At 36.0% G+C, this 23,883-nt stretch overlaps 2 protein-coding genes across 12 annotated transcripts in view; one reads left to right on the top strand and one right to left on the bottom strand.

The window, feature by feature from the left end:
- Positions 1 to 349: 349 nt before the first annotated feature.
- LOC110378763 (protein arginine N-methyltransferase 1) lies at positions 350 to 2,824 on the top strand. The gene has a single exon (XM_021338152.3). The coding sequence runs from the start codon at positions 482 to 484 to the stop codon at positions 2,042 to 2,044; it is 1,563 nt and encodes a 520-aa protein (XP_021193827.3). The 5' UTR covers positions 350 to 481; the 3' UTR covers positions 2,045 to 2,824.
- Positions 2,825 to 2,949: 125 nt separating this feature from the next.
- The window catches only part of Pde1c (Phosphodiesterase 1c), a 455,862-nt gene continuing 434,928 nt past the window's right edge, over positions 2,950 to 23,883 (bottom strand). For 2 of the 11 annotated variants that reach the window (XM_049835876.2, XM_049835879.2), the window contains 9 exons: positions 22,926 to 22,970; positions 21,046 to 21,295; positions 16,479 to 16,595; positions 14,010 to 14,150; positions 12,554 to 12,723; positions 6,419 to 6,644; positions 5,953 to 6,235; positions 5,729 to 5,821; positions 2,953 to 5,586 (listed from right to left, as the gene is read on the bottom strand). In XM_049835876.2, the coding sequence (XP_049691833.2) occupies positions 5,522 to 5,586; positions 5,729 to 5,821; positions 5,953 to 6,235; positions 6,419 to 6,644; positions 12,554 to 12,723; positions 14,010 to 14,150; positions 16,479 to 16,595; positions 21,046 to 21,295; positions 22,926 to 22,970 (1,390 nt within the window). In that variant the 3' untranslated portion in view covers positions 2,953 to 5,521. Of the gene's footprint in view, positions 5,587 to 5,728; positions 5,822 to 5,952; positions 6,236 to 6,418; positions 6,645 to 12,553; positions 12,724 to 14,009; positions 14,151 to 16,478; positions 16,596 to 21,045; positions 21,296 to 22,925; positions 22,971 to 23,883 lie in introns of all 11 variants that reach the window. The other 9 variants (XM_049835882.2, XM_049835883.2, XM_049835870.2 and 6 more) reach the window with 8 other exon arrangements.

Here is a 23,883-nt window from a genome sequence, read left to right as displayed (position 1 = left end):
ATTATTAATAATTAATTCGACTGCAAGCAAGCAATACCTCCTATCTGACTCCGGGTGGATTTTAAAGGGGAACAATAAAACTTAATAAAATCCTTATTCCTAGGTAGGTATAGATACTGAAAATCAAAGTTTTCTTTTTTTACGCATAGTATTGCTTAATAAAGTTTTTTGTTTTTATTTCGAATCTAAAGGTAGTTTATGGTAGATACGAGTTTTTTGAAACAAAAATGTCAGATAGAAGGTATTGCTTGCTTGCAGTCGAATTGTCGAAAAATAATGGCACATTAAATCTAACGTTGTAATGTTACTGAACGTAACTTGGAATGAAAATTGACAAAATAAAATTGTCACTGTCACAGGTTGAGGTCACTGTCTGAATGACATTTCGGCCTCACATGTTCCTGATTTGCGAATCCATGATTTTGGAAATTAACATAAAATTACAAAGGATTTAAAGTTTATTTACTGAATAACTGCAACAATGTCTGACGTGCCAGATCTTAGTAGCGACGAAGACAATTTTGAGGACGATGAATGGCAAGAAATGGAAACAAGCGATACAACGGTAACATGCTTATTTTGTCCGAACGTTTTATCAAATATTGAGGAAGGGATTTCCCATTGCAAGTCCGTCCATAAGTTTGATTTGAACGAATTGAAGTTGAAGTTCAATATGGACTGCTATTCATACATAAAGTTGATAAATTACATAAAAACACACAAGCCTAAACCGGAGGTTATAACAAACCTTAACAAGGTGTTATGGGATGACGAGAAGTATTTACAGCCTGTAGAGCAGGACGAGTGGCTCATGTACGACTTCGACGCCCTTACCGACAAGCCAAGCTCACCAAAAACTTACCATGCTAATGTGGAAAATGGCTTGGTTACCCTGTCAGAGGCACACTTCACTGAACTACAAAGGACAATACAGTTTTTAACACAACAACTTACTGAGAGTGCAACGCTATTGAAGAACGCCAAGGACGACATAAAACAAATGCAGGAGTCCATGCAGAACTTAGTAGAAGGTGGTCAATTGCAGAAAAATAATGATGAAACTCCAGCCGCTGTTAACTGTGTAGCTAGCGTTCCTTTAGAGATGGATGACGGCTACTTTAGTACCTATGCACATTTTGGTATCCATTATGACATGCTCTCAGACAAAGTTCGCACAGAAACCTACAGGGATGCGATACTGAATAACAAGGAAACTCTGAAGGGCAAAGTTGTCTTAGATCTTGGATGCGGTACAGGTATACTATCAATGTTTTGTGCTACAGCTGGAGCCAAGACAGTTTATGCATTAGATCAATCAGAAATTATTTACCATGCAATGGATATTGTGAGGGAAAATAACTTACAAGATGTAATAAAATTAGTCAAAGGCAGACTTGAAGATACCAAGTTAACTGAAAAGGTTGATATTATTGTATCTGAGTGGATGGGATACTTCTTGCTCTTTGAAGGAATGTTAGACAGTGTTATTTATGCAAGGGATCACTACCTCAAACCTGGTGGATTGCTGTTACCCAACAGGTGCAATATTAGCCTTGTAGCTAACGGTGATGTAGACACTCACAAAAAGTTGATTGAATATTGGTCAGATGTCTACGGGTACAAAATGAATTGCATGAAATCAGAAGTAGTGCGAGAAGCAAGCATTGACATAGTTGGATCTAAACATATAATATCTGGACCTTGTGTAGTTAAAGAAATAGACATTAACACATGCAAAACTGATGTAATGGACTTCACAGCTGATTTTAAACTGCCGATTACAAAGGATGGCGCATTGACATCAATTGTGGGTTATTTTGATACTTTCTTCGGTCTGCCAAATGCCATAGAGTTTTCAACTGGCCCTCACAAGACTCCAACACATTGGAAGCAGACAGTTTTTTATTTCAGAGACTGTAAGGAGGTCAAACAAGGAGATGTTATTGAGGGTACAATAATTTGTAATAGACAGAAATCTGATGTCCGAGGCTTATCAATTCAGCTCAATATATTTGGCAAGAGCCACAAATATATCTTAAGTTAATTTAGTTGTGATACAGTTATATAAGTCTAATTGCATTTTGATAGTGTCAATGTTTATACAATCTTTTTTACTGCTTAATGTGCCTTTATTGATAGTTAATTGCAAATATGATTTGCACTGTGCAGAAGTGTGCTATACTAAGTATAATAATGTTCATATATAGCTAAGAGATAGCATTAAATATGGCAGAATAATAAATGAATGTCATTTGTATTCTTTTGTTTTATCATCTATTTTTAGGAAACTGAGATACTCACCAGCGAGTCAGTGTGTTCATCATTTTATCATTCACATAGATTATATCAACCATCTCACTGAATTTAAGTCATGTCTAGATATTTAGTTTTGCACATTATTTAGACAGCTAGTACCTATGTTTATCAATAAACTAAGCTGGTTGTGGCCTCTCTTCTTTATTACAATGCTTTTATAATATTTATTGCTGACTTAACTTATAAAATTGTTATAAGTTAAATTAAAGTGATATAGATTGGATTATTTTTTACTTTTTTAGGTTTCAATATGATAATAATGATGATTCAATCAAGGCTTAAAATGTATAATCTCAAAAATATGTTATTCTACCATAGACTAGACCTATATAAACTGCTTTGGATACTTGTATGGAATACTTTTAAATGCCTATGTGTAAGCACAGATTAACTTGGCTTATTTTTTCTGTTTCTTAGGTATATAAGAACATCATGACTCTCATGCCTCATGTTATAGTAATTAATTCATAATTTAAGGGTATTAAAGTAAACATTTCGTCTACGAAAATCTTTATTTTATTTTACATATAATTTACACATAACTAAAAGGTGTTTTATATCTATTTACACAAATGTAGTAAAAGACAGTCAAGTTGATAAAAAACCATTTGATTTTGAGATTTCTTTTTATTAGAGAGAAAATGCAGTTTGATACAAAGATCTTTGTGTTGTTTACATAAAATTATTGTGATTTTCTTTAAGATAAAACATTGAATAATATACATTCGCATACTTACAATACATATAGAAAACTTTCTTTAGCAATTGCATTTTAATGTCATATTTCTTTTACGTGGGATATAGGTATAATAATATAAAATTTTAGGAGATTTATTTAGATTTTTTATAAATAACATTTCTATACACATTTAATATTACTATGAATGAATTTGTTGAATTTGAATGATGTGAAATACTATCCGCGATACTGTTAAGCACGACATCTGTGAAAAATATTTTACGACATTGTGGGTAGGTACCTAATATGTTATTATTATTTTTTACTATCTTAATACGTAGCAGTGTACAGGTCTTTAAATATCTTAATTAGTAGCAATATGCACCTAGAATTACAGAGTGAATTTTACATTGCATAATGCATTGATTAAATAAGAAAATATCAATATGCAATGGTAAAATTAATGCTGTAATTCTTCAGGTGAATCCGCTTTACATTGAGAATTGATTCTTAACACATTCGGAATGTTGTAATGTCACATTTAAAAGCCATATCTTGCACAAAAGTGGTTAAGTCAGAGACAAGTATTTACCAAGAGCGGGCCTATGTACTGCTGCAAGCTATGATACAGAAACAACAATTAAATATTCATGTACATAAGGCTCAGTATGCTATACTCTACAATTTTATAAAGCTATATTCCCAATCTGAATGGCATTACTAAACTACATTTCAAATTAAGTAGGTATGTACCTATATTGATTTATTCTTAATATTTAGTACCTATTAACTATTAGGTACGCTAAATGCACAATATACAGAATTTAATAAATCTCTAATAATTAAAATAGATGATAAATACATATAAAAAAATCTATTGTTAAATTTGTCTACAATAAGCGTCACCAGTTGGATTATATCTATCCTTACCATCCCCGAAATCAAATAGGGACCTAATTTTATCATGATTATGGATTCATTTGATTTGATATTCAATGAGAATGGTCCCACGTACCTACCAGGAATACTAGGCCTCTGATATACGTTCGAAATATTACTGAATTCTCATACATTTTGCATGGTTACAAAAAACTTATGTTAAGCGGATTCAGTTCAGATTTTTCATGTAAATTTGGCATCTGTAGGTAAACATTGGCCTAAAATCTTTTAATATCTTTGTTTAATAAATTCAATGATTAAGGCCCAGAGTCTACCTTAGCGGAGCGGAGCGTATAAGTTTTATACAAACAATATTTCGACATTCAAACATCTTGTCTCCACGCAGTGGTAGGTATATCCCATAGCGGAGAAATTCTATTGGATGTATAAACATTTATCCACTTTGGTGGAGTCTGGGCCTCTTCCGTTCGACGATAGATTCTAGTTGAAGGACGGTACAATTACTTTGGGTCCTCCACGAGAGCGTGTGTTCAAGTCTAAGCTTACCTAAGAATTCCTGTTCGTTCTCGGGCTGTGACGCCGTAGCCTCTCAGTCTAATAGATCTAATAGGTAGTTCATGTTACAGAAAGCTGACTCCATCTGATTTGAGCACGAGCTTTGAATTTCAATAAATATTTGAGTTCCACTACTTTATCCTTAGCTATGTTGTATATATAACAAAGACAAAAATCTTAATTTGTATCATGAAGATTTACTAATGTACTATCTACCTATGTACTAGAATTTGAAATGGCGTTATCATTTAGAAAATAATTTCATATTAAATAACATTTGGTCAAGAATATCAAGACTCCAATTTAATCGGAAACATTAAAATTAATAAGCGTATTCATCATATTATGGGTTAAATTTAACACTAATATTAAGCTACATTTTAAGTTAAAGTTAAGTGTTTGATCGAAGAGAAGTGCACGTGTTTATGATTTATATAAATTAATGTTTGTTGCTCCGTCACCAGCATTTGATAGTTACTTACAGATACATTTAGCTCTTAACGACTATATTTGAAATGAGTTCAGTACAGTTTTACACATTAATTATTTCAATTATGAGTAGAAAATAGTGTTATCTATCGATACATCTTTAAATATACATCCAATATTCAATTGCGAGAAATATACTACAAGGGTTCTTCAGGGTTCATTTCTGGGACCAACCCATATTTTATGAAATATCGTCCTTTCTCCTCGCAATAGATTATTGGTATAGAATTATCATCAAAGCTTTTAGACTTAATTTTAGGCTAGGCTAAAATCTTAGCAGCGAATAATAATGAATCATTTACACTACTGGCGTTACCGCTGGGCGGCGTGTCGCCTGTTCGAATTAGCTCACTATGTTGTCTTCCACATAGAGAAACTTTATACATCCAGGCTTTTCGCATTGTGCTTCCAAGTCGTATATTTGTGCGTTACACACAACAATTTTACTTTAAATAAATTAGCAACGTATATATAGCTCGCACACGTATTTATATCATATAGTATGCTTTAGCTTTTCTTCAACAGTGAATAGAACATGTTGCAACAACTAGATCTAACGCTATTTACAAATGAGGCTAAATATTATTCCTCTGTTGGCGGTGGAACCCCGTTGTTCTCCTCCTCTTGCTTAGCTCGGGCCTCTGCATCTGAAATGTATTTTGAATTCTGTTAGTAGTCGCACTGGTGACTCTGACAGGACATCAGATACTCTAAAAGTCTCAGATCTGAAGTTAAGTATTACTTTACTAGAAATACGTATTAATTTATATAAAAAAATGCATTTTTCACCTTTAGCAGCCTGCTCTTTCCATATCTTCTTGTTGTCGCTGAGGCATGCGACCCATGGCTTCCTGATTTTGAACTTGCTGCTATTTTCATTTTCTGAAATCACAGGGTAGGTAGATTGAATCGTAAAATCTCCTGTAGCATGGATGTTGAACCTATGTACTTAAATTCTTTTGACAAACAATGTTATTTCTACCGTGCTGAAAAAGTCAGTTTCTGATACTTACTGTCCTTATTCCCCGAGCCCTCTTCATTGATAGGCTCAGCAGAACTGGTGGAGTTCTTGCTACTGGAATGTAGAGGCCCCAATATGCACTCCAGCATATCAGCACACACGCCCATGCTGGGTTCCACGATGAACTCGATGAAACCGATCTGTGACTCGGCCACAAGGGTGTTGTTCCTGTCGCAAAGTGGACTGAATGGAAGTCCTAGGTCTCGTTCCTTGTCGCCTTGGAGGAAGAATTCGTCGAGCAGGCTCATTGTCCATCTGTGGTGCAGGTCCCATCTCTGAAACATTTTGATAGGGCCGTTAAGTTTTGTGTCTAAAATGTTTTTTAAATTGGTAGTTAAAAAAAAGAAGTCTCTTAAAGTCTGTATGAAAAATTTACTTGATGGTTTACTACCTCTACCTATAGCTTTTTCTGCAATTTCTCATTCTTCTACACTCACACATAATCAAATACTATCTACCTTAGCAGGATGCGAGATATCACAGCAATGCAGAATAAGGGACGCAGCCTTCGACTTATCCACGGTTGGCTCAGCCAGCGATAGCAGCGACCTCATGTTCTTCAGCTGCTGGAAGTGGAACGACATGTCGGTGGCCAGCACCATGTCGATGACCAGGGTTCGGAACTCCCGGAACTCCTCTCTGGACAAGTTCTGGAGTAAGTTGCATTCTTCGTCGCGCATTAGTCTGAAATTGGGAAAGAAATTTCTTGAATTATCATATTAAGCATTTGCAATTGTTGCTTTATAAAAGAGCTGTTTGAAACGTAGAAAGGTTTGCTTCATATTTTTACTGTTGAGAAGAAAATACTTATAGCAATCAAAACTGTCTAAATCTTAACTCTACCTCTAGTTAAAGCTACACTATCTTCAAACACAATATCATGTTGTCGCTCTATTCTAATTTCCAAAGTGTGGTCATTTTGTAAACTACAAAATTTACATAGGTAGGTCTTCTCTAATGAACTTCGCAGAATATTGACTAACCCTGTATAATCTACTAGATCAACATGGCTTAATTGACCAATTAACTCTATCACGTCGTGGATACACATCCAAGAGATTAAATCACCTCTCTGTAAACAAATTGACTTAGGACAGCAAATTCGATCGATCTAAAGTATGTCAATGTTATAAATTGCGCCATAAAAATGTAAATTTATAGAGTCCGGTGTCCTAATTACATGAAATTGCATGTTGTGTGGTAGTGCTAGTCGTTATGGGTTATAAACGTTATGGTTCGAACTTATATCAAAGTAACGACTGGTTTCAAATTGATTTGCCGATCATATTGGAGATTAAATCGTAGATAGACGATAACATACTATGTAATTTCTAGGAATAGTCAAAGCTATGTAAAGCCCGGTTTAAGTTAGGTCTGAATTTGCAAAATAGCTATACTTTACGATATTTTATGTAGGTACCTATTACCTGCAGGGCTTACAAGTTTCATGGGGTTTATATTTTCCAAATGTTGCAGATCATTATTTTCAAGTAGGTACCTACAGCCAGCCAAGTCCTATTGTTTTAGTTGGGAATTATATCGATGCTCCTTTTGTATGGATGATCACGTACCGAATTATTAAATGGAGCGAAACATAAAACGGCGACGTGGAATAATGAAATATTTACTGCAGTCTGTGGAAAGCTTTATTAAAATTCCACAATACATAAGCAAATCATTAAATATCTTATTATTATTAAATTCAACTTAACTAATAAATTTAAACAGTTAATCTTAACCTATCTCTAAGAGTTGGCCTTAAACTGTAAAACTAAGTTTGAGAACCTTATGTAAATAAGAGAATGTTTCGAAATATCCAGAATTTCTCAGACCAAGAAATCCCAATATATATGCACTAGGAAATCAACCTTATATAAACAACAAACCGTCATAGATTAACTCGTCAGTTCGTTAGACTGACGGTAAAATATTGTCGGAGTATTTCTTCAACTCGTTCTAAATTCATAGCTCGTCGCGTCTGTCAATTACTGCCAATCATTGTGAAAAACACCATTGCAGTACCCGCCTCACGTAACCAATGGTTGCCAGTGGAACCGTGGTAAATAGTCCAGAAATATAGGTACCTTAGACTGTATCTATTCTACTTTGGCGGGTTGTGTGGTCTAGTAGTCGCCTAGTGGTCGCAAAAACTATATCGAAAGGTCTTTACGAAGTAATGGGCTGTGGCCTCAACTCAAGAATAAGTCTATGTAAGCAGCTTTTTCGAGCTTGGGTAATTTGTTTTTTTTTTTTCATTGAATTTGTCAATAAACTTTGGATACCAAATAATGTACCAACAGTAAAAAACGGAGTAAGTATTTAATTAATTACTTATTCTAAAAATCTTTCGCTCGAAGAACAAACTTCCGGCAACTATCTACGGCCTCAACCGCTCTAATCTCTAGATAATCTATTATAATGAACGTTCCCTTTGTAATTTAGTAAGGTCAGATGTGACGTCGTCCCGGATTGATGGATGGACGATCTGATCGGATAGTAAACAGTCTATGCGGGTTAACCCTCCCGTGATTCATGGATAAGGAGTCGTGGAGTTGACCTACTGATGAGGTCCTAGGCACCTACCTATTAAATACTCGTATATTCTTAGTTACTGACAAATGGAGAGCTTGCTTTTTGATACTTAGCCTAATGAAAACAATACCTTCCAATCTCCATGCAAGTGAGGTTAATTTGTCAATTATGGCTAATAGAACAAGTGGTTTTGTTACTCAATTAAGTAAATTAACAACTGCAAAGCTTACAAAATAATTTATTAACAGCGTCCCCGAGGTGTGCATTTGCCTAATTAGACCTACCTAATTAATTATCTAGCGTACCTGATGTAATATCAAGCGGTTAAGCCAGTAATCCTCAAAGGGATGCTGGCACGTTTATATACTCGTATATTTACTGTACTTTCTCAAACAAGTTTATAAAGCTTTCTAGACCTTTTTACGCCGTGTAGGTAACAAACTGTCGTCTGATCTTCAACAAGGTCAAACCTAACTTTTGTCTTGTCTGCGGTGGTGTTAAAGCCTAATTAATTAAAAAGCGTTACCAAGTTCTGAGTTGTATTAGTTGTAAGGAGAAACATATTCTTACTCATATTATAATCCACATGTTGAACGCCTAAAACATTGTAGTTATATAACCTTCACTAAATGAAAACTTAATTAATTCGTAGTTAGGTTTCAGGTGCGTATTTCGTTTAGGAAAATGTTTCGAAATATCTATATTCAACTCGAAAAGTTATTACGTTATACCAATTATACGGGCTGAACATACCTACACGTAAGTCTAAACATGTCAATTACACACAACTTGGAGAGGAATGTAATTAAGACTGAAAATTACGTTACTAGGTGTTACTATTCGGTTACCTGAGACGGTAACAGGAATTTGAATAATCGTTCCAGTTTAAACAAAGATATTAATCCTCGCTACAAATGGGTTGATTTGCTACGACCTATGTAGGTATTCCAAGTTGTTTCGCTAGGTAAGGAATTTGCGTTCGACTAGGCCTAACAGAATATTGGCAAATCTTGAAAGAAAATTCCTCAATTTCAAAACTTCTAAAATATTCAGTATTTTCTAACCACGATGTCTTGTTGATAGCGAATGTTATATCTAATGATAAAGGTGAATGTCCCTTGCTACATGTACCTACAATTCTTATTAGAGAAATCTTCATCATCGACTATACGTTTTTGTTAAAAGTTCAGCACGTGCGAAGCAAAAAATAGAACTTAAGAAAATAAGAAATACAGATCAACAACACAGCAGTATTTTATTACCTCCTTAATCCGATTAAGACTTAAAAAAAATCGCCACTACATCAGCCGTTGTTTACTTCGCGGAAACAGACTAAAAAATTTGCATACACAACATCGAGCTGATGTCATAGTTCATCAATCACGTTGCGTTCGCCGAAGATAAAGTATCCTATTTCTATGAAAATAGCTCGCGATAAGTACTCTGTGAGCAAACTGACGGTTCCTTGAGTGTAGCGTCCTTATTTCTTCGGCGTGGGCGAAACAATAGTTATTAAGGAACTCTCGTCCGTGAACGGCGTTTATTTTTAAACAGAAGAGCATCGTTCATGAAGAGCCATTGTTAATGGAGCTGAATGTGCTGCTAATTGTTAATTGTCTGATTAATATCTCGGTAACATGAACTCGGACTGACAAAGGGTTGATTTATTTTGTCCATTCACAGATACAAGTGAAAAGATGTACGTATTTTATTTATAGATACCCAATTAAAGGTATTTAACAACATCCTTTGCTCATAAGTGATCATTTCCTACTCCTTAGGTTTTAACGTAATAAAGCTCATGATCGTAAGCTTTATGAATATGCGATTTTTAATAGCATAGATTTTTTCCCCCAATTAAAAAGTCCTCAGTGCCATTTTGTGAAATCCAATTCTATGAGACCATTAATTCGGAAAAACAATAAGCAAAGAACAAAAGCCAACATGCCAACACTCGCTTTTATAATAAAAGGGAACGTGTTGAATGCACCGACGCGGAATTTCTGACACGGATCGCCAAGCATTCACAGCCGACGTATCGACTCGTATACATCGAATATCAAGCATACAACTCGATTGAACATCGATTATGTATCTACCTAATCGATGTAACTGCCTCGTTTGTCTAGCTGTGGCATAGAACTGCTGCTGTACGAGGTCTCGGGCTCGATTTCCGGGTCTGGTCGAAAATGCTTTGTGGGTTTTAGAAACTTGCACATAGCATCCCGGAGCCTGGATGTTGGTGCTTGATACAACTGTGCATCGGAGAGGACGTAAATGTCTGCCCTGCACCGGATCTCTTTACGGTCGTGTCGGATTGCCGTCCCATCGGGTTATGAGGGTGAAGGAATAGTGAGTGCAGCTGTGTTTGCGCCAATGCTTGTGCATTATAATATTTCCTGCGCGGTTGCCTAATCTCCTTGTACGAGAACAGTAGCCGATAATCGGCCAGGTGGACATCAGATGTAATCGATGTTATTGTTTCCGTTGCGAGAACGTCAGGTTGATAGGTTTTTGTTTAATTAATTAGCTGTCAGGCTGTCAGCTTTCTTTGTTGAGTCGTTATAAACTGAATACCAAAGATGTTTTCGTCAGCTCAAGATACAACACGATTTTATGAAAGAATAGTTATATTTTTTAAATATAAAATAAATTAGTGTGGACCCTCCAGATTTTGTAGTGTTGTTAAGAACTATTAAATTCAGCAAAAAAAATATCTATTTATCCAACAGAGTTCAGTCACCTAGGGGTTGCAGACTCCGGTTTTTGAGACTTGTCAGAGTAGCAGAAATAAATTACGTCGAATCTATAAGTAATTAGTTTTAGTCTTGACAATGAGGTCTTACTGTTGTTTGTTCAAATCTTCTTTCAGGAAACCCAGAAGCGGTTATACAATTCCGAATGATCGAAGGAATATTTACTGATGAAAATATTGTAGTTATGCTGATACAGTCGTTTTTTCTATGTCTCTTTAGACTCCCTTTTACTATCGGCCCTAAAATCCAAGTATGTGATTCCCATGGCGGATTTTTTATCACTGATATACACAGTCCACACATTAAATCGTTTACATTTACGCCCCTCTCTAAAGAAGTAACTAAATATTTAACGCCCTTTTTTATTAAACACTGGACTTTACGAGTAATCGTTAAATTTTTATATCTAACTAGCAGTTTCGCGCGGTTTCACTCGAACTCCCGTGCGAACTATTGCTCGTACCGAGATAAAGTAGGTATAACCTATGTCAGTCGCAGATAATGTAGTTTTCCAACGGCGAAAAAAAAATCGGTTTTGCAGTTTTTGAGTTTATCCATTACAAACAAAGAAACCAAAATACACATATTTTTCCTTTTTAAAATATTATTATAGAGACTGCTTATCACGTATAGGAGAATTTGGCCCTTTCGAGTAAAAATAGCTATAAGTACTCGTGTCTCAAGGGAAATCATTTATTATAACGAGTTCTCAGCTAAAATGTGGGACTCTTTTGTTAAAGGTACAATTTTCATCATTACCATTGCCTTACTTTCTTAATTTTTATTCCTGAAGAAAATTGGTGTTTCGTCTAGAAATTCGATGTCGTCAGAAATCAATAAACAGCTCGTTTTGATTCTTCGATTGTCATTTTTATCTTAACCTTTTAATATTTTTTGATTTGAATGGAGCTTTTGTGATGTGAAATACGGAGATCACACAAAAGAAATAATTTCGGATGTCAAATCTAGTTTTTATTTGTTGGAAAACTTGGAAATATCATATTCAAATCGGATTTTGGTATTTCTATTGTTAGCTTAGTTTCTGATAAAAAATGTCAACGCCTACGTACTGAATTTACCCCTTGCTGTAGTAGGTATATGTCTTCTCCCTTTAATAGAAATCTTGCGTTGCTCTGTCCAAAACACTCTTTACTTTCCTATCCCCACCAAATATTCCCACCAAAATCAGTGCAATCAAGCGTAATAACTTGTTGATTGTTTCTGTTTTAATCTTGAAGAAATTATAATTTTGACGTTTTGAATTTTGACTCTTTTCGAAATTTTGTTCAAAAGAGTTCCACTCACCTAAAAGCCGCACTTATATGATGGTTCTCCAGAACTGCTCTGTCGTTGTACAGCAGAGCCGTGTCAGACCCTGACATGACGTGGAAGTTGTTTGTGGTGCCAGTATGCTCATAGTCGTGCACCACTGCTGCCACCAGCGTCGCGAATATCTCCAGGTCTGATAGCCAGTTCTGTGGAGATGAGGTTTTGTTTAGTAGGTAGGTAGCTGGGATTGAGTGTCTAGAAAAGATTAGTACCTATTATTTTATGTTGTGCAATGCAAATGAGCTGACAGATGTAAGTTGGTAATGGATTATAATTATAGCCGACTATGGACACCCGTAACGTAACTCAAGAGGAGACGTCATTTACGATAACGACCTACTAAATAACCATCCACTAATATTAGTAGCCTTTTTAGTCTATAGATGTATTTAAAGATATAATATCTGAAAATCTGAACCATGAATATCTGACAGGCTTCATAGAACGGTGCATATTGCGGTTTGTACGTGGGTGAAAATACTGAGAAAATCTAGTTGTTCCATAAAAATTGCGAGACTTAATGTCGCTCAGCCCCGCTCCCACGTTCTTAACTAGCTAATATTGGTTTTCATGCCAGGAGACAGCTATTTTGATTATGAAAGGAAAATTGCAAGGTTAAGATGAATCTGTCGTCGCAAATGGCCGATATAGGACATTTTTATTTGTTAATATAGACCTTTAGAAATAAATATCAGAAACAAAAATATCGGTAACATTTAACCACGATTTAACTCAAAAGTCAAAATTGGGGTCACAAATTACAAGTTCGAGCATAATTACACCGAACAGGAAGTGTTCTTAAGCAAACTTTTCGGTATAATTTCGTGTAACTTTGTATGTAAGTCACACAGTTTATTCGACATTGTAATTAACATTAGTTAAAGGATTCCATAGGGCTTTAAGTTCATTGTGACTCAAGTTGTTAAATTAGTTTGCGTCTGGTTACAAGATTCATGTAAGTCTTGTTAGTCTGGCTTCTTAACAATGCACGAAAGTTTCGTTTGTGTTCAGTCTTGTGTGTTTATTAGTAGGCTTGATTTTAGCTATATTGTCCTTTCTACCAAATAATGCTTATCAGGCATCCACTATTGGATGTAGATTTTTATGAATTGTGCTCAAATTTACTGGGTTTAAGTAGACTTAGCGCCTTTTGTCACTTATATTCACCTTCAGATCACTTACCCCCGCACTCAAAGACGTTTAATGATTACTTAAGTCACTCCTTAGTAACAAATTCTCATAGAAATTCTGCACTAAGGAACGGCTTATGTAACCATTAAATGTCTCCGAGCGTGTCCATTATAATTATTATTATTGGTAGAATTATAACTAAGTCATAATTCAGATATCGGACTAATACCCCTACCGATTCTACTCATTCTTCTATTTCGTCTTCTCTTGTTTTTATTGTCAAATTACAGTTTTTGCTTACCATCAGTCCAGTCTGGCACAGCATGTAGTGAACGGTTTGCGCAACATCAGCCGCATGGAGATTGTTGTGGTAAGGGTTGTGGAACTTGCAGTAGCCTTCTTCTATCCTGTTGAGGAAGTTCTCCAGCGTGGTGGGCGGGACCTGACAAAAGAAGATAAAATTTATATAGTGAGAAGAGTGGAACCTAATGTTGTAGGAGTAGATTTTATATAATAGGAATCATGACTGCTTAATGGCTAAAGTACAACAGCTGGTTCTCTTTAACTACCTATTTCAAATGCAGATAAAACAGAACTACTAATAGTCTCATTAGAAACCATTCATCATTCGAACAGGAGTATTGTAAAAACCATTTATCCACTTAAAGATGTGACCGATCTACTTATTCAAATGCAACACTAGTAAGTAGTCGGGTGTCTGCAACGCAATACTTTAAACTTAGACACTCGGAAATCCCATTTCTATTCAATCATGTAGAACTGCCGGGAACGCAGGAAATAAAGTAAGTACCCAAGTTTACTCGACATTCCCCCACTTGCTTTAGTCTGATGCAGAAATTGAAATGCTTTGGATATTTTATCATAAATTCTTTAGCTGCAGTAAATACACTGAATATATTCAGGCTATATTTTTTCGTGACATCATATTTGTAAAAAAATTGACTACAGATAAAATTATAGGTGAATATGGACAAAATATATCTTATGGTTATTTTCGAAAATTAGTCGTTCACTAAGTCACCTTATATTAACAAAGATTATATTAAAAGTCATTGGCAGCATTATCTATGTAACAACGATCTCAAGTAAGTCCATGAGACTCGTCGGTTTAAGTACCGGATATTGTGTGCTGTTGTGGTTATAAGCTGCCAGATAACTTCCAAGGTTGCCCGCGTTATAATTTCATTAAATTTCTTCTCTCACAAAAGTGTATGTTCGGAACAGAACTCGTCAAAAATTACTGGCAACGCTCAGTCTGAAACTTTTTAACTTAACGCTGAACGTCTATTATAACTTCCATCAAGACTTTCCCCGATGTAATTTTTGGCGAAATCACAACTTTAATATTTAAATAATGTTGCGAGATAAAAGTTCGCCAACATGTTATTTTTGTGAGAGTAAATTGGACAACGACGATTTTATCATATCTTTATTTTTTGTTTAATTGAACGAATTTTTGAAAAAGTGATCTCTAAAAATGGGGTAGGCACAAAACAAAAAAGATGTAACTACTTACTTCGAAGAAATCCTTTGTTATATCTTTTGGGCTTCTCTTTCCAAATTAGTCAAAAGATAAATGAAAAGAAAGGAACGCAAAGTTCTCGGGGAGTAACAAACCGACAAATTGGATTAATGTCTTGCAAAACGAAGGTTAATTTAACTTATCCACATTTTAGCGAGTTACCTACATTTGGGCCAATTGATTTTCTAAAATGCCTCCACTGAAGATTTAGATTATGGTTCATTTGGGTGCTGTAGTTAGTTAACTACGGGTATTGAAATTGTAATTGAATAACGTTAATGGATGTTAAATTAATTATATACATTAACTTATTTATTTATTTATTTACAAATTTTTGTACACACACATAATAGAGAAAGATGACAGGAAAGAAAGAATTACTTAGTACCTACATCAAACATGCCCTTACTTAATCTTAATATTTGATTGATTGCAAAATAAAAGTGAGTAGACGTCTAACGGTACAAAGCAGTTACCACATGTATCATAGGTCAGTCACAGCTCTTACCTCTGACTCGAAATGAAATTGGAGTAAGATTTCCTACTTAGCCATGGTCGTTTTTCTTTTCTTAATCCCACAATATTATTTGTTAATATTTCATTTAATTTGGATGTTAACTATAAAGCAAGTGAGACTTCAATAAAAGCAACTGTTTCGGAACTCAGACTCAGTTTGTTCATATTTATTTGTGCCATTTATTATTTGCTTACAACCGGAACCGGGCGGGTTACGGAAGACTGTTATTATTTGAACCCGGCGAATTTAGTTGAAAAGGTATGATACCCATACATTCTGTTTTAAATGCAAGCTTTAGAAAAATGGGTGTCTAAAGGGGTCTACACACCAAAGCCGCTGACCCGGCGGCACAGCCCGGCGGCACGACTGCCGCGGCATGTGGTGTTCTAGTAATTGTCAAATACTCTATGAAAGCCGGCGGCATGATTGTACAAAATACGGCCGGCGGGTTGGGCCGCCGGGCTGTGCCGCCGGCATCAGCGGCTTTGGTGTGTAGACACCTTTAGGCTATTTAGATTTAGTAAATGACTATGGATTTGACACTAATGTGACAAAAAAATATTTATTAACTAACGTAAGCATATCTCACAATGAAAATGTACTGTACAGGAACTTTCACGGTGCTTAAAAAGCAGAATTCACATCTTTCAAGCATGGAACACTATTAAAATCTAGCATACAGCATTTCCTCAAAAGCCTGTATTTCTTACCTTAAACTTGTGAATCATGCCGTATCTATTGAGGAGTTCGTAACCGAGGTACTTGACAGGCGCGCCGCCTGATGCCTCGTGTAGCGCGAACACGTCGAATGACCATTCGTCCAGCGTCTGCAATAGAAGTAGTTTATTAGTAACACAAATAAAAGAGTCAGCTAATTTTGAACATGAAGGCTTTGTTTTTATTAAATTAACTCACCGTTTTCCTGCGGTTTCACCCGCGTCCCGTGAGAGCTACTGCCCGCACCGGGATAAAATATAGCCTATGTTACTCGCAGATAATAAAGCTTTCTAATGGTGAAAGAATATTTAAAATCGGTCTTGTAGTTTTTGAGTTTATCCATTACAACCAAACAAACAAAGCTTTCCTCTTTATAATATTAGTATAGATTAAAACATCACCACCTTATCCAATGAAAACATTTTTATCGAAATCTAGCGAAAGCAATATTCCAGTCTGTTTATTTTGCTGTACAATGATTGAAGCTTTTCCCCGACTACAATAAAATTCTTATATTCATTTGTTACCAGTACATTTGTGTTGACAATTGTTGACATACACGTTATTTGTTCTCCACAATCCAATTTACCTTTAACAACCTATAAAAGGAGGATTAGTATTTAGGCAGCCTATCCGAAGGGATAGTCTTAATTAATCGTATGTTGACAGACCAGATTGGCCGTTTAACGTGCTCCTTCGAGCGCACCTCTTTACACAAACACAGATTAACCGCACTAAGCAGAGCACCCAGTGACCTTGTAGTCTGATCTATTATTCAGGGTCTTGTTTTAGTACGTGTCCAAATTGTTCGCACGAGTATCTAAAGATAAGTAGGAATTGAGTATGTTTACAGTTGGCAGGCTTTGGCCCTCCCTGGTGGGGCTTTTGTAAATAGGTAGGAAACCCTCGTGACCTTATGCACGAAAGAATCTGCTGAAGCAGTTGTCATTAAAAATGCAGTGCTGTATTGGACTTTCACAAGAGAATAGATATTTATCAATACACACACATACTAAAGGACTTATCCCTTTCACAAGGGTTCTATGATATTGGGTCATAAGTGCTTGATAAAAGGCGCTATCCTCAACAAAGTAACATAGCCTATAGATTTAATTGTACCGTAAAGTGTTGAAGCTAGCATAAAGGGAAACAATTGACAGTGAAAGGAACAAAAGACCAACTAAATAACTCTGGTTCGTAGAGAATTGTGCTTCCAACGCTGCCTTTTGAATTCCGAAGGTAAACGGACGGCGCAAGTATTGTATGCATTGCTGGGCCCACTTCAAGATTTAATGGAACTTGCTGATGTACTTTGGGACTGTAGTGGTTTTGAAGTTCCGTGTTTATATACGGAACATTCACGCTACAGGTAGGGTTGCCATTTCGAATTTCGCCAAACCCGGACAAATATTTAAAAAAACCCGGACATTTGGCGTAAATAGCATTTTTTCCCCGGACGAGTCCGATTTTTTTTGTTTAACAAAACAAGACCAAATTTTTTATATTACCATATTACTTAAATGAAAAGTCAGGGCCGTCTCTAGCTCATGTAGTACCTAGTAGGTATTGAAAGATTGTGACTTAATGTATTTCGAAGGTCATAATTAAGAAAGCTCATATGGAAACTAGGAGTTACCTTCTTGATAGGTTAGACAAAAAAATGTTGAAAAATACAAACAACTGCAAAGTGAAGTCGCCGCGAGCGCAGCGAGCGCGAAAATTTTTGAGTTTTGGGTCACTAAAGCACCTAAATTTGTATAATAAAAAAATCCGCAAAGTGAAGAAGCCGCAAGCGAAGCGAACGCAAAATTTTTTGGATATTGGGATATTAAAGTAGCTAAACGTAAAAAAAAACGTGTTAAGAAAAGAAGCCGCGAGCGAAGCGAGCGCGAAAATTTTGGAGTTTTGGGACTTCTGCATTATTAGGCGCCCGGGTAATTCGCATACCCAGGCACAATAGGTTAAGATGGCCCTATGAAAAATGTCCGGGTTTTCCCCGGACACTTCTTGAAACCCCGCCCGGACGGCCCCCGGACGGCCTCCAAACGAGGACAAATCCGGGGAAACCCGGACGGATGGCAGCCCTAGCTACAGGTCTTTTTAGACCTGCAGCCAATAGTTTAAAATATGAATGTATTATTTCCTTAAAATGCTTTTCCTCAATGTTAGGGTCCTTATGTAAGTTAACGGAATTCCGAAATTGTTCCCTGTTTAATTTTTTAAGTATGTTTATCGGTTGCTCCATCATACACCGTCTACATTTTTTAGTAGCCTGTAGCAAAAAAAACAATTTATGCAATGCCAGAATATGTGGAGCACGAATAACCATTTATTACCTACTGAAGTAAAGCTAGATAACATCACAAACGATTCAATTCTGCAAATAAAACAGAACAAAACTTTCCTGCGAGGTCAGAACTAGGAATACTGGGAACGAAGATAAATGTATACGTGTACAAATTAATCTGGCTCTTACGAGGAGTTAATTTGTTCAACCCCTTTTGCTTGATAGTGAATATTTGATACCTGAGATGGATTTGTGGCCCTCTCGCCTCATTGGTAGGTGCTCTTGTTGATTTTAATTAAAGAGGCCTACTAGAGGAACCTACCTAGCTTATACGGGTTGTTATGTATTTTAGTGCTTTTAAAATCTTATTATGATACGAGTATTTACGCAAAAAGTAATTTCAAAAGTAGCAGGTCTACGTATAATAGTTCGCATAGCGGGAAATAAAGCGTTCAGGATCCTTCTTCTCCGTGTATGCATACGTGCATATTTAGGCTTCAATCAGTTTCTTCATTGAAAAGAGACCATAAGAAGGAAAAATTCATTTTGGCATTTATAGGTAGTTTTATTTTATTTTACAAGTAAAGCTCAAGTCAATCATCAGGGTTGAATCAAAAATACTTGGTTTATTAAATAAACTTTTATATAAAAACAGTAGGTCGATCGAGTTTTGCGACTAGTAATAGTAGTGGCCCCGTCTTACCGATGGGCTTTCACTACTGATATTGTGCCGACAAGGTAGTTAGTAGCCGCACAATTTCCTGTAAACCCATATAAATACACATCCATAGAATTCAGGCGAGGTCTGCCGACTCAATTACTAAAGGTTACTGGGTTACTAGGTTATCTCCCGGCAAAATAAACCTTCGTGTTATCATATATTGCAAAAACATTATATGTAGTACTTATTTATTTATTTTAAATGGAAATGCTATAATTAACTGGTACAATTATATGGTCTTACTACAAAAAAGTTCACAAGTCTCAATAGATTTTCTTAAAGACGTGACCAACGCCTGTTTAACTTTTTTGCAGTAAGACCAAGATTGTTTTGTTTTACTTCCAAAATAAAAACACCTTTTATAAACCCCCTTTTTCCTTTTAAAAAAGCACCTGTTTCAAAATCAATCGTAACTGCTTTGTCCCTTCCTTGGCTTCAAACATTGCGAAACAACTTATCCCTTTTTCTGCAAAAGACACGAACTTGACATTTCCTGTTCCCTTTTTCAAAAACAAACACGTGGCAAGATACAACCATACTCCTTTCGAAACCAAAACTCTTTGCTCGCGGTTTTTACAAGGAGAATTAAAAAAGAAAATTGGGTCGTGAAAAAACTCAGCGTGGGTACGTGTCACTCAGAAAATGTTAAAAGGCTCTATTACACAGAGTGTTCGAACCTTCAGAATTAAGCGTTGTATGAACATTTTTGAGTTTCAGCTTTGACTAGAAATTGTGGAAATTCTGTAAAGCACTAAAAGTTACACGTACCCGTACTAACAGTGACTTTGTGAGATCGCTCTAACTATATTAACGTAAGTAACTAGTAGTATGTAAAAGTGATATGGACTTTAGCATGTAAAAATGCTGTTCGGTACAGTTTTATTAATTTATTTTGGTGATAAATGTGGGACATGTGTTTTTTTCATATATTTATTTGCTTGTACTGTTCTTAAAAACTTTCAAAAAATTCCAAGTATTTGCCCATAAGTAACAGAAGAAAAGGTCTTCTACAAACTACCAAAATAGTTTTATAACAAAATGAATCGTGAATTAACTAAAATTATTACAAGCTCTATTATCCAAGACCATATTACCATGAACGCTAATACTATTAAGGGTACTTTTGATCAAACGAACCTTCCAGAACTAATTGGATTGTTCAGAAACACTCCTATCGTGCCGTAACATTCTAATTGTTCACTTGGTATTCAAAGTCTAACTCCAACAGACAGAATTTAACGCGTAGTTATTAATTTAGTTTGCAGATATTGAATAAATGGTTGCTTCGATCAATATTTGGACAATTTTAAATTGGATGGAATGTAGACTTACGTCTATTATTTGTATGTAACTACTATGCTACGTTTTATCGAGATGAAACTTTTATTATACCACCAGTAATAAACGATTATTTATCTAGTGTTATTAGCACTGTCTACGGCCATCTAGTTAAGTACAGACCCAAACAAACTTGACAAGTTTTTTACATCAATAAGTGGACAAAATCTGGATGGAAAGTCTAGTCTAGTAACTAAATTAAATGTTAACTCACCTTAAGTACTCTAATGACATCTTGAGGGAACTGCATAAGCGCAGTGCTGGTGACTCTCCTGTAGATTCTGTCCACGAAGATGCCCGCCCTGATCGCGTGCGCCACCGACCGAAACTTCGGCTTTTCATCAGACTTTCTCTTCGCCGTCGCCAGCTGCCTCGTGAAGGTCGACGCCAGCCACTCCCGGACCTCAGGAGGAACAGCATCTGGCTGCACCTCCGACAGCTCGTCATCCTCGTCAGCCAGCCGCCTGTACACAGCGCAAAAGATAATTAGCTTCCAGAAATTTCTATACAAAACAAGCTAATTTTCGCAGCAAGCTTCACGCCCAACGATTCATTAGCATAATGTCCGGAGGAAAGTTAAACTTCTTGTCCTTTAGTTCCTTTTACCATCGAAAGCTGCGAAGCTGGTAGGACCTTTTTATCACAATCAACGCGGCAATTTCAATATTGCTTTATGTAGATTCTTGCTTCGTCCCTTTATGGACGCCGGTGTCTTTTTCATTTCAACGATTAATTTTTCCACTGCGGATTATTTAAAAACAAGTTTGTTACCTTCTCATCCTATTGTATTATCTTGTTAACAAACTTACAAGTCTTAACAAAACTAGCTTCAACAATGTAAATGTTTCCTTTCATACAAACTATAATCTAAGCAAACTTTTAAGATCTAATTAATTTATGAACTATGTACTTAATACTGTACATTGTTAGTCTATTAAAGTTATATAATCTTAATTAGGTCACTAATGACTACAGCTATACGCTATCTTGTTAGTATGAAAAGTGTGGATTCATAATTAATTGCTCGGTTTAAACTACGATGTAAATTACCAAAGTAAAAAGGTGGTCTTGTTTGCAGTATCTTTAAACAGTACAAAATTTGCATGATAAAGTACGGTGTGTACAAAATCCCACCCAAAAGATTACAGGCCAAGCGTGTGTATGTTAAGTTTGTAAGTACACAAGACATGAAACATAGGCAGTCCTTTGCGTGGGGATTTGTAGAACAATATATCAGATTTTTTGCTGAGAATTCTTGTGAAATAAGTTCTGTTGAGGACAAAAAAGTTCAACTAAAAATACAAGGTCCTGAAATTGAGAACAGTATTTGTTTCAAATATTGGGTGTAGGTTACCGATGTGTAAAATCATTTGCCAATCAAACCAAGTGTGATGAAGTAGACAGTTGGCAGACATCTGAGCATGCTACTTGGGGTACACTAGCTAGAGGTATCGAATATGTTACATGCAGCGTGCTCAAGAACTCGTAATGCTGTTACATTGCTTTCCATTGATTTTCAAGTAACCACCAGTCTGGTCAACAATCGAACCACTTTGAAATAAATTATTGAGCTGGAGAATAATGTGTCCTAAATAAGGACACTTCCATTGTTTAATCTATTTCGATTTCCAAGCAGAAGATAACTTTACACGAAAAATAATTCTCAAACGAAAGCTTTCTGTCATATTAGTATCGAAGCTTTCGTTTTATTCACGTACGATGAAAAGAGGGACATTCAAACGACTTTTATTCATTTGCTAATAAAAGGACCATATGTCGAATCTCTTTCAGAATTCAAATTATTAATGTATTCAAAGCGCTTTTTGGCAGACACACATTGGGTTACAATTTTAGTCACAAGCTCCAAGACAATGGAAAGCAATACAGTACACAACAGCCACACGACAAAACAAGCGAATCTCGGGGGATGCTCAAGGTTAACTCGGGGTCGTATTGTCATTACCACTTGAATGAAACCGGAATAGTCGATGGAAATGTTCCAATATTTTGGGCAAGTTGTTTTGAATTTTGATGAACTATTCGGGTTTGATTCAAGGGCTGTGAGTGGCATAAAAAGTGATAACATCGACACACCTAAACACCAGGGTTGGGGCTGACTGCTGGCGCGCCACTGCCGGTCTAAAATAAAACACGACGTCAATGGGACAGAGTCAGGGATCACACAAGGAGAGGACTGTCGCAATCGACTTGCTTCTGGGAATTCTGGATGTTCATCATTTAAAATACCACGTCGAGTAAATTACAGTAATTGGATAACTCGTCAAATATGGAGAAAAAATTATCAGACAGTTTTAAATGATGAACATGCCTTCATGGTTTTAATAAAATAAAGACACCTGCAAAATTTACAACACACATAGTTAAATAAATAAATTATAATAGTATTAAAAAGTCATAAAATATGAAATAGAATATTCGAAAAAATACCTAGAATAAAGAATTCTTAAAGTTTATATAAAATATTGTGAAAGCAGTCGTAGCAACTATAAATAAAATAACATCGTGTACATAAACTATAAAAGGTTTCGCTTAGAGTAGAGGTTGAAACCACAAGAATGTTTAAAGAAAATATTATAAAAACAGAGGACAAGCTTGATGGTATGGTACACAGGGGTCACCCAGACACAAGAATGAAGTATGAACATGCCTAAGGGATAGGACACACACAGACGGAGCTGCAGACGGGGACGATCACACAGACGAGTCACACAGGGTCCAAACGGCACACGGGACTAAGTTCCAGAGCTAAACTAAACGTATCTAGACGCAGATAAAATGCTATGCTACCTCGGAACAAGTTACGCTTTACTTTTAACACCAAACTGTGGCAATTCATCAGATCCGTATCGCGTAACTTGTTCGCAGAAAAATCGTTCACAAAGAAACAAGTAACCTATAAAAATTGAAACAACCAGTCTGGATAGTGCCAGACTGACAAAAATAGCAAATGATAGTGGAAACACTAATCTAACAGGAGGACAGGTAACTGAGAGATTGAAACTGAAGCTTAAACAGAACAGAAAGACCTAAT

The sequence above is a fragment of the Helicoverpa armigera genome, chromosome 6, assembly GCF_030705265.1.
Source record: "Helicoverpa armigera isolate CAAS_96S chromosome 6, ASM3070526v1, whole genome shotgun sequence".
NCBI lineage: Eukaryota > Metazoa > Arthropoda > Insecta > Lepidoptera > Noctuidae > Helicoverpa > Helicoverpa armigera.
This window is presented reverse-complemented; position numbering and strand designations above follow the sequence as displayed.

Coding starts and splice junctions, on each gene's coding strand:
- LOC110378763 (XM_021338152.3), top strand. CDS start 482: ATGTCTGACGTGCCAGATCTTAGTAGCGACGAAGACAATTTTGAGGAC.